This window comes from Protopterus annectens, chromosome 13.part0, assembly GCF_019279795.1.
Source record: "Protopterus annectens isolate FY-2018-M chromosome 13.part0, PAN1.0, whole genome shotgun sequence".
Classification (NCBI taxonomy): domain Eukaryota; kingdom Metazoa; phylum Chordata; order Ceratodontiformes; family Protopteridae; genus Protopterus; species Protopterus annectens.
The window spans coordinates 1,241,158,942-1,241,174,186 of NC_056747.1; the positions used below are offsets into that span (position 1 = coordinate 1,241,158,942).

Below are 15,245 nucleotides of genomic sequence, written 5' to 3' on the forward strand. Positions count from 1 at the left end.
ACAAATAACACATATGTGTAGCTAAACAAACAAATAAATAAAATCTTCTGTCTCCTATTTACATATATATAGTACTGCTGAACAATATTCTTTTAGTTGTGTACCTTTCTGCCTTTCAGTAAGTGAACAAATATACATAGTCTTTCTTATTACTTAACTCACTGGCATAATAAATAATTCCATCGTCAGTTAAAGGAAAATCACCTTAAGTCAGGTAAAAATAAAAAATTCAGAGCATACCCCATGGCGCAGAGGGCTAAAGCCATAAATGTAACAAAGTCAACCTTCTTTAGATCAGCTGGCACAGGAGCTGGATGGGGTGGATGGGGATGAAGGCAGTCAGTGGAACGCAGTTTGTCCAACCTTGTGAAATGGAGGAGACTTGGCTTACACTTTGGGTGACATCCAGTGGGAGCTCTGGGTGGTGCAGCTTGTGGTCTGGGACACAGGGACATGCTGCTGTAGCATAGCTGTATTGGACAGGGGACATTAACATAGCAAAGCTTGCGTGCTCTTCCTCCAAAAACTGGCAGCACTGACTTACCACAGATGTTGACTAGGGTTCATAGGTTTATAGATTAGTACTAGGCTAATTGCCCTTGTGGGCCATTTTAAGTCATTACCCTCTGTGAGAATCAAACCCTGCACCTTTTATCTATAAGATAAACAACTTAACCATTATGCCAACCTATGGTTGGGAGGAGGTCTTGGGCTCTAGTAAGAGACTCTAAGGTCTGCTTGGATGACAGCCCTGTGATCAGTTCTTGCTTCATTGGGAAATTAATAAGATATTCATGTCTCTTGACCCCATGAGAAACTAATAGGCAACATAGATTATGGGGGGTGTACAGTCAGCAGGGAAAGGGGTTAAAATGAAGAAATGAACTTCAGATATATCAACAAACAAGCAAATGGATGGTTCGCTCCTTTACTTTGAACAAAAATGTGATGTTTTGCCTTTTTACTTAATATAACACAAGTCATTTGTACTTTAATAATACTGAGGTTCAATGTCATTTCATTTTACCTTAATATAAACATTATTTCTTTTAACATTACAAAGTATGTCATCTGGCAATGATACATGTAGGTTTTTCCCAATTTCCTTAACATCACTGATTAGATTCTAATGGTTTCTATATATATTGCCATGGTAAACACCTTGATAAATAATTTCACCATGAAGTTCCTTGCAATTTATCCTTAACCTCCAGCTTATCCATTACAAGAATCACATCCCTGATTGTTAGAAACACCCTAGATTTTCATCTCTAACTTACCGTCTTGTTTTTCAAATAAAGTCACTAAAATATGGAAACCCTTTCCTGGTTCTTACAATGAATAACATTATCTTACCCCAGTAACAAAAGATTTGTTTGTGTCTGTATACCTTTTTGCAAAAACATTGACAGTAAACTTGAACATGAGTAAAAGATATGCTCCCATTTACCCAGCATGCTGGCATTACATTTCAAATGGTGTGAATCTGAGACATTTCCATGAAGAAATTCTGAAATGTTATGACTGTGTTTCATATCTAAGCATCAAGTATATCCTCTCCCATGTAATCATATCAAACTCCACTTTCAATATAACTGCACTCAAGTCTTATCTAGTACTTCAGTATGAAGATTTCTTGAGTGCTTATATCCCTTCTTGCTATTTTTTTTCAAAAAATAAACCTGACTTCTAAACTCTGTAAATAGGATCTGTGTTTGGGCACTTTTTAACAAAACAATCAAACCAGGAGGTCAAGCTGTGTTTATCAATCCTATGTATTCCATCAGTGAAAACCTTGTCAATGCATACTTTGTTGCACTTGAATCCAGGTACTGAAACACCATTCTACTTCAATTGTTCCCAATACAGTTTTTTTCTATTGTCCCATTGTTGTAAACCCTCTTTTTCTTATAGTCCCACTTTATTTTCTCCAGCAGGATCTTCACAGTCTACCCATTGGCTTTTCTCTTGCCTGCTTAATAAATCTCACAGGAAAACCAAAACCTGTCTAGTCATATGCAGTAAATCAGTTTCTTGGAAATTAAAGCCCAAAGGCATACCTTTAAAATGTAGCATCCTCTATCATATACTTTACAATTGCTTTCTATTTTGTATCATAAGTCCTAAATGATAAATGGTATAGTAGTGTAATATGTACTACATAATAATATAACCCTGAAGCTGATGCACTAAAGTTTCTTCTTTCTTTTGCTAATGTTAATTTATCACAGGATACTCTAAAGAGGAATGGGTGCTCTTTGTGAACAATGTTTGTTTGATTGACAACAGCCAAATGGCATTATTACAGGAAGCTGTTTTCAAAGAACATGTGGTGTTACCCATTCTCCACTGTTTTATGACCATGGAGTTGGTATATATAATTTAGGGGGTTGGGAGGGTGCAGAGGGAGATTTCCCCTTTGCAAAAAAAATCTTAAAATGCCATTCTCTGAAAGTGGAATTCAGTAATGTTTTTTTCTATTTTGTCATTTGGGCAAAAAGTGTTGGACAAATAATCATGAAGTCCTCTAAACTTACAATGTTTGCAAATATAGCTACTAATGTTTGTAACTGATTTCAAAATATACCCTGTATCTCTACTGAAAAACACCTGCAATGTATATAACAAAATCGGAATTCAAAAAAGTGAATTGTTTGAAGGCTTTGGTCATGTTCTAAATGTATCATTTTCCATCTTTAAAGTATTCTAATAAACTGTTCATCACATTTCCATATGTTTTTTTTTTCTAATTGATCACTCTAAACAGTTTCCCAATCAAATTCCAAGTACTTAATATAGTCATCTTTTCATAAACACTCATAATCTTTCCCTGGATTCTCAGAAGAGTCAGAAATTCTTTGCCACCGCTCTTACTGAATTTATCTAATAATTGAATTAGCCTCTCAGTATCTGCTTAAAGATGTGTCATGCAACCTTGTATGTCATTAACAAACATTAGCATTTTAAATTCCTCATTACACATTTTACATACCTACACATTTGAACTCATAATCAGTGTACCCAGTAGCTCTAAATATAAAGCAAATAATATTAGTGACAATAGACATCTTATCTTGAACCTCTGAATATTGTTACACAGTTACATACCTCTGTGTATTTTAATTTGAGATTTAGGCTCATCAAAATGTTTTTTAACAGCTAAGAAAACTCTAACAAGAGTCTAAAGTCCAACAAAATAAATTTCACTTAGTATCCTTCCATCCTGCTAAAAGGGCGGCCACGGTGGTGCAGTGGTTAGCATTGCTGCCTCACAGCAAGAGGTTCTCCGGTTCGATCCTCGGTTGGGGTGCCTTTCTGTGCGGAGTCTGCATGTCCTCCCTGTGGTCGCGTGAGTTTCCTCCGGGTGCTCCAGTTTCCTCCCACATCCCAAAGACATGCTGCAGGTGGATTGGACACTCTAAATTGGCCCTAGGTGTGCGTGTGAGTGTGCCTTCTGTGGAAGGTTGGGCGCCGGGCTGGCAACTCTACACCGTAAAACTCCACTGCCATTCAATGTGTGGACAAGGTGATCCGCTGTGGCGACCCCTAACCGGGAAAAAGCCGAAAGAAGAAGAAGATCCTTCCATCCTGCTAAAAGCATTCTTCTGAGCATCATTCAGTTTTAGCAGTGTTTTATGTGCTTACTGTACATCCTTCATTGATAAAAGTCTTTAATATGTTATCAAAGAGCTGTCTCCCTGTGATAAATCCTCACTGATCACAATTTACACATTTTAATATTAATCTAGCCAACAGGCTTTTTATAATTTCCACAAGTAACATATAATCATTATTTAATATGATGATCGTTGTATATTGTGATGAGAGACTTAAATCTGTTTCTTCCTTTGTTATCATCATTATTCCAGTCTTTTTTTTCCAGTTTTAAAACACCACTTGTCTCACCTTTTCCACTTCATTATTTTGCTAAAACTTACAATTTACCCCCTCTCTGTTTGGTCTATCCACCACTGCAGCATACAGATGCTTTTCCTGTGGCTTATTTTCCTCTTATGACCTCACACATTTTTGCTCTTAAATTTTGTCACCATCCAACCTTACAGGCTTTACTGCACATCTCTCTGTCTCAATTTATCTGGATCCTCAGTAATGCAGCGTGAGGAGATTTGTACATCATTCAGAATTAATTTATCAGTTTCTTCAGTTTCTTCCACCTTCTTACTTTGTACTTTACTGTTTTCACATTGAACATCAGAATGCTTGTGTGACATCCAGCTATATCCCTCCAGACTGCCACAAATTAATGTGACGTCCCTCACTATCCTTGGTCAGTAACTAAGGAGCTTCAATCCTCACTACTGACTCCAGTGTGAGACCATCACTTAAACAGGAGTAATATTTCACAATTGTCTCCTAAGAGCACAACTGGAACATGCTCTATTTTCTTGGGGCTGGACTATATACCTCTGTCCACCAAAAATGTATTTTCTTATTATACACTTCAGAGCAATGAGTCCCAGTTTAGGACTTTGATACACTCGCACTCAAAGTAAATTTAAATCTGACACATCCAAACACTTCTGGCAAAGCATGACACAAATTTCCAGCTGTGTTCCTTCCCCAAAATAATACAGTAATGCTGCCACCAATCAGAGTTTCTTCATGCCCTTCTGAAGGGATGTCCAGTTATGAAAATTAAATATCAAAATAAACGATAGCTATGACCAGAAGTGACCAGGCCTTCTAGGTGACCTGGGGAGTATCAAACCGATATATAAACACTTTCTAATCTCTAAAGAAAAACACTGATTTCCAGCCACAGTTGTAATGAAAAATATTTAATAATAAGTAAAATGATTACAAGAATGTAAATCAATAGCTTTCAATAAACATCAGACCTCAATCACTGGAAATGTAAAATTAAACTGTAGGTAGGAGTTCATTATTCTAGAAAAAAATCTATCTTAATAACTAAGCTTTCCTAATCTAATTAAATAATACTGTCCCTGATCTAATCTAACACATAACAGCAAGGCAAAAAGGCATGCTTACAGTTTTTGGTGAGTTCTCCTTCATGGGTGTCCACTGACTGGACAGCACTGTAACTGACTGTACTTCACAAAACTGCTCAGCTCTTGATAAACTGCAGTGTCAACTGTCTTATTTTAAAAATAACAGTCAGCTGTTTGAAAAAAAGTAACTTTTTTCTGTGAGTCAGCTGTTTAATCACTTGGCACCCATGAACATTCTAATGACATCACTCACTGTTCAGCTGATTCTCCACACTACTTTAGAATGTCCCTGTCAAACATGCACAATTATAAATGCATCAAAACACTGATAGATTCTCTAAACATTCTGTTTAAACAGGGAAATATTGAACATTTAAAAAAAATATTTACATTTCACAGTTAGACGTGCTGGCATACAATTCAAGTTCATCTGAAAATATACACAAATCTCATGCCAGACATGCTAACACAGATGATAGTGTTTTCAGTTTTTTTGCATTTTGTACATTCTGATCAGCACAGCATCAGATAAACCCTAACTGTTCAATTCTGTAATAAGGATACCATCATTTTATTTATATTTTATCATTTCAGTCACTCTTTCTTTATACTTTATCATTTCAGTAACATTAAAGCTTCTCCCTCACTAACAGCAGCCATGTGAAATCATCCCTCTTTTATATTTCACTCACAGTGCACTCTCTGGTGCCCTGTAGCAAACAGTAGGGGAATTTGCCTAGTGTAATGACAAAAATTACCCCAGTTAAAATGTCCTATTTATAACATAGTGTGTATTTCATATGGGCAAATCATGTTTTAGACACGAATGCACAGGCAAACAATACTTGATAGATATTTAGATGATGTGTGAATACAGTATTTCATTACCATTTGACTCATCTCTTGATAAGGTCAATTTGATTATTCAGCAAACAGACTGTCTTCCTATTAGATATTACTGAAAATCAATTAATTTTATAGAAGATAATGCAAAAAGTGTACATTTTGTATAAAAATATGCAATATCTGTGTCTTCTCTAATTATATATGCTAAAATGAGATCGCGCAATCTTGGGGAAGTAGCATATTTCCTTACCATGAGAAATGTGCAGTCTCGCACAACTGCTTACTGTCTGTGTAGTTGACCTCATTTTGTCGGCTAAATAGATGTTGTCCAACAATTGAGTAATTTCAGTGGACCCATATATCCATATATATTTATATATACAGAGAGAGAGAGAGAGAGAAAGACATTTATATATTGTGTGTGTGTGTGTGTGTGTGTGTGTGTGTGTGTGTGTGTGTGTGTGTGTGTGTGTGTGTGTGTGTGTGTGTGTGTGTGTGTGTGTGTGTGTGTGTGTGTGTGTGTGTGTAAAGTGCTTGTCAATAGAGCAGATATGATCTACCAACAGTCTGAAGGGCAACATCCCAATATAATAAAGTAGAAGTGCAAGTGAGAAAAATGCTGTAGCATTGGGTTATAATGAATATTGCAGTATCTGTGATGCATTTGTATGTGTGATTGTGTGTACATCTCGGTTAGAATAATGGCTAAAGAAGGAAACAGATGCTGTGTTATGCTTTGGCAGTGGTGTGTGTGTGTGTGTGTGTGTGTGTGTGTGTGTGTGTGTGTGTGTGTGTGTGTGTGTGTGTGTGTGTGTGTGTGTGTGTCTGTCTGTCTGTCTTGTTTTGTAGTACTCTTATGGAAAGGTAAGGGCAGGGTCAGGGTTATGGTTAGGGTTAGCACACATGAGTAAGGTGGTATTTAAACATTTTTTAGAATATTCAGTGAACATTTACTTACATTAGTATAGATAAGGTGACTCCAGGTCCACTTCCAGCATTATGTATTTGACAAAAGTATTAGATAGAAAAGAAAAAATGTGAATAATTAATGCAGGATCCCTTTTTCATTACTCCGTGATTGGCGGCCAGGTCAACTTCTAAACTAAAAGCAATAACCATGAAGCTTTAAACCAATATAAAGGGAAAGTTTGTAGGTTGGTTACTATATGATGCTTTGTTGTTGCTTCAGACTAGGGTAGAAGCTTGCAGCTTGACAAATGCACTGTCTTATGTTTTCTTCTGGTTGCCAAAAATAAAACAAATGAGAAATAGTTAAAAAGTTGAGGAAGTGTATGACAGAGGGAAGACAGAGTTTGTGCAAGTAACTCAAATCTGCCGGCTGAGGGACATATGAGAAGCTAAACTGTGTTCTTGGTGTATATAGCTTGTTTCCTGGAGCATCAAGTTTTACTGTCTATTATTCTTGCTATATAGCCTTCTCATTTTAACATTTCTCAGCTTAAAAAACAAGACTGGATTCTTTAAAATGAACACATTGTATAATCATTTTATTGTTGATATTTAGGCTGTGTTGAATCTCTGGAGCAGCCAGTTATGGCTTTTGTACGCTTGAAGGAACCATCTGATCCAGACACTGTCTTTGAAGTACCTATTCCTATCCGTTTCCTGTTCATCTTACTTGGTCCCAGTACTCCAAGCATGGACTACAATGAAATTGGACGTTCTGTCTCAACCATCATGGCAGACAAGGTATGTGGGTTCTCAGCACTTAAACTAATCCAGGAGATGTTAAGGACTGAAAAACTTTCTTTTTATCAAGAAGCTGTAGTAACATTATGAGTACCCATAGAAGACTGCAGCAAAAATATAGTTATGGAAAATGTATTTGTAATAACAGCATACTGAAATGCTGAAAGTGAATGAATATTAAAAAGATAGTAATAAAACTGTTCAGAGTGTGATCCCATAGAGAGAGAGAAAGAGAGTGAGTGAGTGTGAGAGAGAGAGTGAATGAGCGAGAGAGAGAGAGAAACAGGCATGCTCCTCAGTATGCTTTAGTATATTTTTGTCTTATGCAGGCGTTCATAATCCAATAAAAAAGAGATGGTATTATGAAAACATAATGGTGTTACCACAGTCCAGAGTAGAAAAAACTGAACCAGGCATAAAATTATAATATATATATATATATATATATATATATATATATAGATTCACTTCATAATCTCAAAATACTGAAACATCGAATTTCAGTATCTAGAAACTATGAAACCGAATCTACAAAAACACAGAAAGTACAAAACCCCAAGCCCAAAACCACGAAATTCAAAACACAGAACAAACCACATACATACACCACATCACAACATAAATAAAAACTACACACAAACACAACTCATACACACACTACTAACTCCGAAATCGCACAAACAGGAAACAAAAGCAAACTCACGCACGCACATTCTCCAGTCCCTCACACACACACGCATCAAACATATCAGCACACTCAAACACACTCTAACCCCCACTCAAATCCCTTACAAAACACTCACCTGACAAAACACTTGGATCCACACACGGCACCGAGCACCATAAACACACAATCCCGGATATCATGTAGCATAAGGCCATAACCGCGAATTTGAGATATTCACATTCACGAATATGAACTTTCGCTATTTTAAACATTTGGGTTTATCGTCTCAAGATACTGAAATTCGACATTTCAGTATTTCGAGATTATAAATGGCTCCTATATATATATATATATATATATATATATATATTTTATTTATATATTTTTTTTAATTATATTATATTTCATGCAGATGTTGCAAAAATAATTCAGATAAAATTTAACATGCAGCTAAAATAGTTTGAATAATGTTATATTTTTGTTACTGAGAATAGTTATATGGATAACACAGATGCCATGTTATGGTAATTACATATCGGATAACACAGTTGCCAAGTTATGGTAAGTACATAACTTCAAAATATACATATATATATATATATATATATATATATATATATATATATACACACACACACACACACACACACACACACACACATAATTGTGTGTGTGTGTGTGTGTGTGTGTGTGTGTGTGTGTGTGTGTGTGTGTGTGTGTGTGTGTATGTATGTGTATATATATATATATATATATATATATATATATATATATATATATATATGTGTGTATATTTTGAAGTTATGTACTTACCATAACTTGGCAACTGTGTTATCCGATATGTAATTACCATAACTTGGCATCTGTGTTATCCATTTTCATTCTTCCTCACTACTGGGTTTTCGGATCCAACATCAGATCCGAGTCAACAGACTTAGGATCCGAGTCTCGAGCTCCTCCCATTCTCATAATACATCACATCTCCCTAATGCTTCAGATCGAGTTTGTTGCCCCACTAGCCATACAGCCCACAAAAATGTAGCATAACAAGAGATTCTGGAGTTCAAACCATGAACCTATGTGTTCTGAATCCCTCAAAGTAACTTCTGGAAGGGTGGGATGTGAAGAAGAATGAAAATAGACAACATAGATGCCAAGTTATGGTAAGTACATAACTTCTAAATCTGATGTTGTCCTTTTCATTCTTCCTCATTACAGGGTCAGAGTGCCCAGCTGCATAACTCCTGGGTGGCCCTTAAGAAAGCATATCCCAGAGCACTGTTGAACTGAAGGATGCACTGCTTCTGGAGATAATGTCCAATTTATAGTGAGAAACAAATGTATGAGTCTTAGATGATGTGGCTTCAGCACATAGTTCATAAATAGATGTTCTTGCAGAAAAAGCTAAAGAAGTGGCCATGGATCTAGTAAAATGGGCTTTTGATCGACGAAGCCAATCAACTCCTTCTTCAGAATAAAGGGATGAAATACAATATGTTATCCATTTAGCTAAAGTAATCTTGGATATTGCTTGTCCCAAATGATTAGCAGAGAAAGATACAAAGAGTCAATCAGATTTTCTGCGCTTCTTTGTCCTGTGCAGATAGAAATGCAACTGTTTAACATCATGAAGATGTAACATATACTTTCCTTTGAAAGATTTGGAAAGAAGACCGGCAACTGAATGAACTGACTAATGTTGGAATCTGTTGCCACTTTAGGCATAAAAGATGGATTAGTTCTTAGGGAAACTGTCTTTATGAAAAATGATGTAAGGAGGTTTGGCTGACAAGGCTTGCAATTCCGATACTCTCCTGGCTGATATGATAGCTACCAAGAAAATTGTCTTCCAAGAAAGAAATTTCAGGTCACAGCTATCTGTTAGTTCAAAAGGTTTTTGAGTGAGGCCTTGAAGGACGAGGGTAAAGCCCCAAGGAGGAGAAGGATCTTTAATTGGAAGCCATAACAGGAAAATACCCCTCATAATGGCTTTACATAACTTTGATGAGGAAATAGAGGAATATTCTTTTCCTAAATGAAAATTAGAAATTGCAGCCAGCTGTAGCTTAATGGTAGAGAAACTGGCACCATCTAGAAAAAGTGAACTTAGAAAAAGGAGAATAGATGATGTAGGCGCTGTAACCGGATCAATATTCTCCTTTGATGCCCGTATAGTAAATCTTCTCCATTTACTGTTATAGACCTTTTTTTTTTGGGAGGTCTTTGCGAGGCCAAGATTATGTCATGAACCAGGGAGGCTAGCCTGGACCTTCTTATAATCACTAGAATTGGAGAAACTATGCGGCTAGCTTGAGAGTGTGGAGACTGGATTTTTGATGCTCTGCTAGATTTGAGATGAGATCCTGACTGGGATCCAATGTCCGTGGGGGATACTTTAGGTGAGATCATGGAATGGAGGACCATCCCTGACAAGGCCAGAAGAGGGTAATGAGGATTACTAAGCACGTCAGTCTGCTGGCTTTCTGTAGAAATGTTGGGATCAGGGGAAGGGGAGGGTAAACATAAAGGAAACCTGGGGCCAATCGTGGACAAGAGCATCCCTCAGTGACTCCTCTTTTGGGGGGATCAGAGCAAAGAATTTGCTGCATTCAGTGTATGGGGAAAAGCAAAGAGATGGCAGCAAGGTTGGCCCCAATGGCTGAAAATCTGATTTGCTACTGCTTGACTGAGTGACCACTCATGAGGATTCAGAATAGACCTGCTGAAGCTGTCTGCTAGCATGGTGGTTTTCCCTAGAATATGTGTGTTGCAATTAGAAAGTGGCTGGAAGAGATACCCATTCCCAAACCCTCATGGCCTCTCTGCATAAAGAGTAAGACCAGGTTCCACCTTGTTTGCTTATATACCAAAACCACTGACATGCTGTTTGTATGAATTGCAATCATCCCTAGAGGGAGAATGTCCTGAAAGGGTTGCAACATTAGAAGGACTGCTCTCTTCTCTAGGACATAGCTATGCAGATTGGTCTCATGCTGGGACTGCTGCCTTGGACCATTTTTCCCTGCTGCCACCCAAAAGGGTCACATCCATGGTCAGTGTGGCCATTGGAGGGGGGAAGAGAAAGCAGACTGCATCCACCACTGGAGATGTCTTCTACAAATCTGAGTTTGTCGGATAAGAGCAGATAGGGGTGATATAAAATACACTGCGGAACAGGTGGGATCCATTGTAGAACTTGCATAAAATATCTTACTAAGGGAACTAGGATGATGGCCACTGACATAGAACCCAAGGCTTTGAGAACTAGATGTGCAGAAGGAGATGTAAGAGGCAATAAGTCCTTGACTTGCTGTTTCAAAGAAGTTATCCAGTGCAGAGGAAGCAAAGCTACTTAGGTGGAAGTGTTCAGTTGAAATCCTATGAACTCTAGATTCTACACAGGAATTATAGGTTCATAGGTTCATAGGTGTGTACTAGGCTAATGGCCCTGGAGCCTTTACAAGCCTACCCATAGAAGTGCCCTAGCATTGTGCTGCCAGACATTAGTTCCCAGTGCCTCTATCAAGTAAAGCCACTGTAGTGATCCCCGGGGTAAACATTCTATTTCCCATCCACTCATCAAGATTTCTCTTGAAGTGGGCCAGTGAGGTGCTCTGCTTGATATGTATGGGAAGTCTATTCCAGAGCATGGGCAATCTCTGGGTTATGAACCTGTCCCTCCAACATGTTCTGTTGATTGTTGTAATAAGGTTGAGGTCTCTGGAGAGTGTGTTGTGGAGGGATTGGGATTTCTTTAGATGTAGCATTTCTAATAGAGCTGGGTCAGACATGGCTTTGTAAGTCAAAGTGGAGATCACCTCTTAGTAGACAATATGAGTATTCTGGGCCTTAAACACTTGTCCTATATGGACAGATTATAAAAATTCCAACTGCTCTCTGTCTCATATCACCTACTTAGAGGCGAGCTCTGCTTGACTTACAAAGCCATGTCTGATCCAGCTCTATTAGGAATGCTACATCTAAAGAATTCCCAATCCCTCCACACCACATGCTCCAGAGACCTCAACCTCATTACCACAATCAACAGAACATGCTGGAGGGATAGGTTCATAACCCAGATACTGCTCATGCTATGGAATAGACTTTCCATACATGCCAAGCAGAGCACCTCACTGGCCCTCTTCAAGAGAAATCTTGATGAGTGAATGGGAAACAGAAAATTCACCCTGGGGATCACTCCAGTGGCTCTACTCAACAGACACACTGGGAACTAAGGTTGGGTGGCACAATGCCAGGGTAATTCTATAGGCTAGGTTTGTAAAGGTTCCAGGGCCATTAGCCTAGTACACACCTATGAACCTATGAAAAATGGGAGGACAGCTCTCCACAATGGATGAAGTTAGCCTGTGGGGTGCCATACGACCCAGATCTCCCATTTATACATCTTTGGCTCTTCTTTTCAGATACACAGATTGGTAACAACAGCCTCCATCTCACTAAGTCTCCTAATGGCTGCCTTCTGGGTAGCACTCTTTCTCTCTCCCCTTCTTAGACACAATAGTTCACCAGAAAGGGTTAGGCATAATCTGTACCGTGGGCTAAAATGATGATTTGGTCTTTAGTAATAAGAAATGTAGCATAGTAACGTTTGGAAAGTAGGCAGCCCCTGTCATCTAGTATATTGACAGAAAACAACACAGGATATTTATTTATTTATTTATTTATTTATTGCATTTCTTTACCGGGAAAGTCCACTGGGCCTAAAAGAGCCCATTTTCGGTGGAGGCCTGGGGAGAAAAGCTCCGACAAGCACATATTTGCAGAAAAAAAAATTAACATTAATTGGTACAGAAGTAGAAACTGTGTTACACATAGTGGTTACAGTAATATATACAGAATATATACATAAGTCAGGAATTTAGTTTGTTTGATTACAGTAACATATACAGAATATATACATGAAAGCAGGAATTTAGTTGGCTGCCAGATGAATTCAGAGTGGTAAAAACAGAGATAAATTAATCAGCATTATTGTGCCAGTATCAACAAGTGATAAAAGAAAAAAAATAATAAATATAGAGAAAGTATCATCAGTCACTAGTAGTAAAAAATATAGGAATTTAGTTGTAATATAAGGAGAAGGAAGAGGTTAGGTTATAGAGCAGGTATATAGCCAGGATGAATTGAGATGATTTTTCAGTATTTGAAGAAAAAACGGAGAGCAGCAGAGCGTAGTACAGTCAGGAAATCGCTCAGTAAACAGGTGCTTGCAAAGAAACAGGACGTGGATGTTTAACGCAGGTTTATTGATTAAAATAATAGCGTTTTCGCTGAAAACAAACACAGCTTCTTCAGAAAAAGAATCCACAGTTTAGCGCCAAGGCTTCCATTTAAAAATGAAACTAAAACATGTCATAATGACATCACTGCTAGATCCACATTCTGAATTAAAGGCACACTGACAAATTATTAAACTAAAAAATACAATAAGTTCAAATGAGTAAAACATGCCTCAAAAAGCAATATACCTCAAAAAGCAATATAATCACAGCACCTACATACGAAGCAGTAAAAAGCCATTGTTATAGGAATAAATAGTGATTCGTGAGGGAATAAATGTCTAAGTAAAATAAAATAATTCTTCATTGATGTTGTTAATAACATACAGTGAATAACACTATTGAGATAAACAATAAGAAAGAAAGATAAATAAATAATTGACAGTAAAAAGGACCTACAATTATAATAATAGAAGTCTAACAACTGAAAACCTTATTTAATGTAACTTCTCATTTTAAGTAAAACTGAGATGTTGCAATTCTCGTTAAGGCCAGGGTAGTGGAAGGCATTAAGTCTAATCTGCCATTCCAGTTCATGTAATTCAAGTAGTAAAGATAGTGGGCCCCCTCTAATACTAGGTGGTACGTGGTCAATCCCCATAAACGAAAATTTATGATCAGGAAATTTTTCAATATGCCTAGCTAGAGCATTTTCTTGCTTGTTTGTCCTGATGGCATAGACATGTTCATATATACGTTGGCGAAGTTTACGATCCGTCTTGCCAATGTAAAAGACAGGACAAAAATGGCAGAAAGCTCCATAAATCACTGATTTTGTGTTACAATTAATTGTATGTCTTATCAAGTATTTACTGTCATTGACAATGAACGACATTCCTGTTTTTAGGCAGTAGCACCAGTTGCAGGAGCCACAAGTTGTGGACCCTTTCATTTTCACGAAGCTAGGTTCATGCCTACCTTGCAAAAGCTCCTTGAGGTTCCTGCCTTTCCTAAAAATCACTCTAGGAAATGGGCCTAATTTTTCAAAAAGGTCTATGTCGTTCCTGATCAAGTCCCAATTCTTATTGAGAATTTTACAAATTCTCCCTGTGTCATTACTGAAAACAGTGATGAAACTAGACACTAAGTTAAGTTTAACCAAGATTTCAGATGGCAAAGGACTATGTGATACAGATTGGTCAACGCTGTCTTGTATGTGTTCGACAGGGGTCAGTGATTGGTCCACCTTAAAGTTGAGAAGAGGTTTAAAAATGCCTCTAGCTTTTTTTATTTCTATTTCAAGTGAAATTTCCTCAATCAGTGAAGTTGGGTACCCTCTATTTAAAAATTGATTCTTAAGGAGCAAACATTCATCACTGAAAGCTGAATCAGAGTTACACATTCGGACTGCTCTGACAAACTGGCCCTTGACTATGGCCCTCTTTTGTTTGAAGGGGTGTTGACTGGTGTAGTGTAAAAGGGAATTACAATGTGTAGGTTTCCTAAACACTTTGGAAAAGTACATTCTAGCAGTGTCATCTTTATTAAGCTTGACATCTAGGTAGTCTATAGTTTCATCCGAAAAAGTTGATGTAAAATTCAGGAATGAGGTAGTACCGTTCATAAAGTCTACCAAAGAGTCAGCTTCAACCTTAGTTCCTTGAATTAAGATGAAAATATCATCCAGATAACGAGTGTAAAAGCGTATCTGTTCCTTGAAGGAAAGGTTAGATAAGATGAATTTGGATTCCCAAAAGGCCATGAAGATATTGGCCACACTAGCCCCACATGGGGAGCCCATTGCTATGC

General features: G+C 37.6%; 1 protein-coding gene across 3 annotated transcripts in view; it reads left to right on the forward strand.

The window, feature by feature from the left end:
• The window catches only part of SLC4A1 (solute carrier family 4 member 1 (Diego blood group)), a 512,400-nt gene that overhangs the window by 280,555 nt on the left and 216,600 nt on the right, over window positions 1-15,245 (forward strand). For all 3 annotated transcript variants that reach the window (XM_044055258.1, XM_044055259.1, XM_044055260.1), the window contains one exon: window positions 7,345-7,529. In XM_044055258.1, coding sequence (XP_043911193.1) covers window positions 7,345-7,529 — 185 coding nt within the window. The remainder of the gene's footprint in view (window positions 1-7,344; window positions 7,530-15,245) is intronic.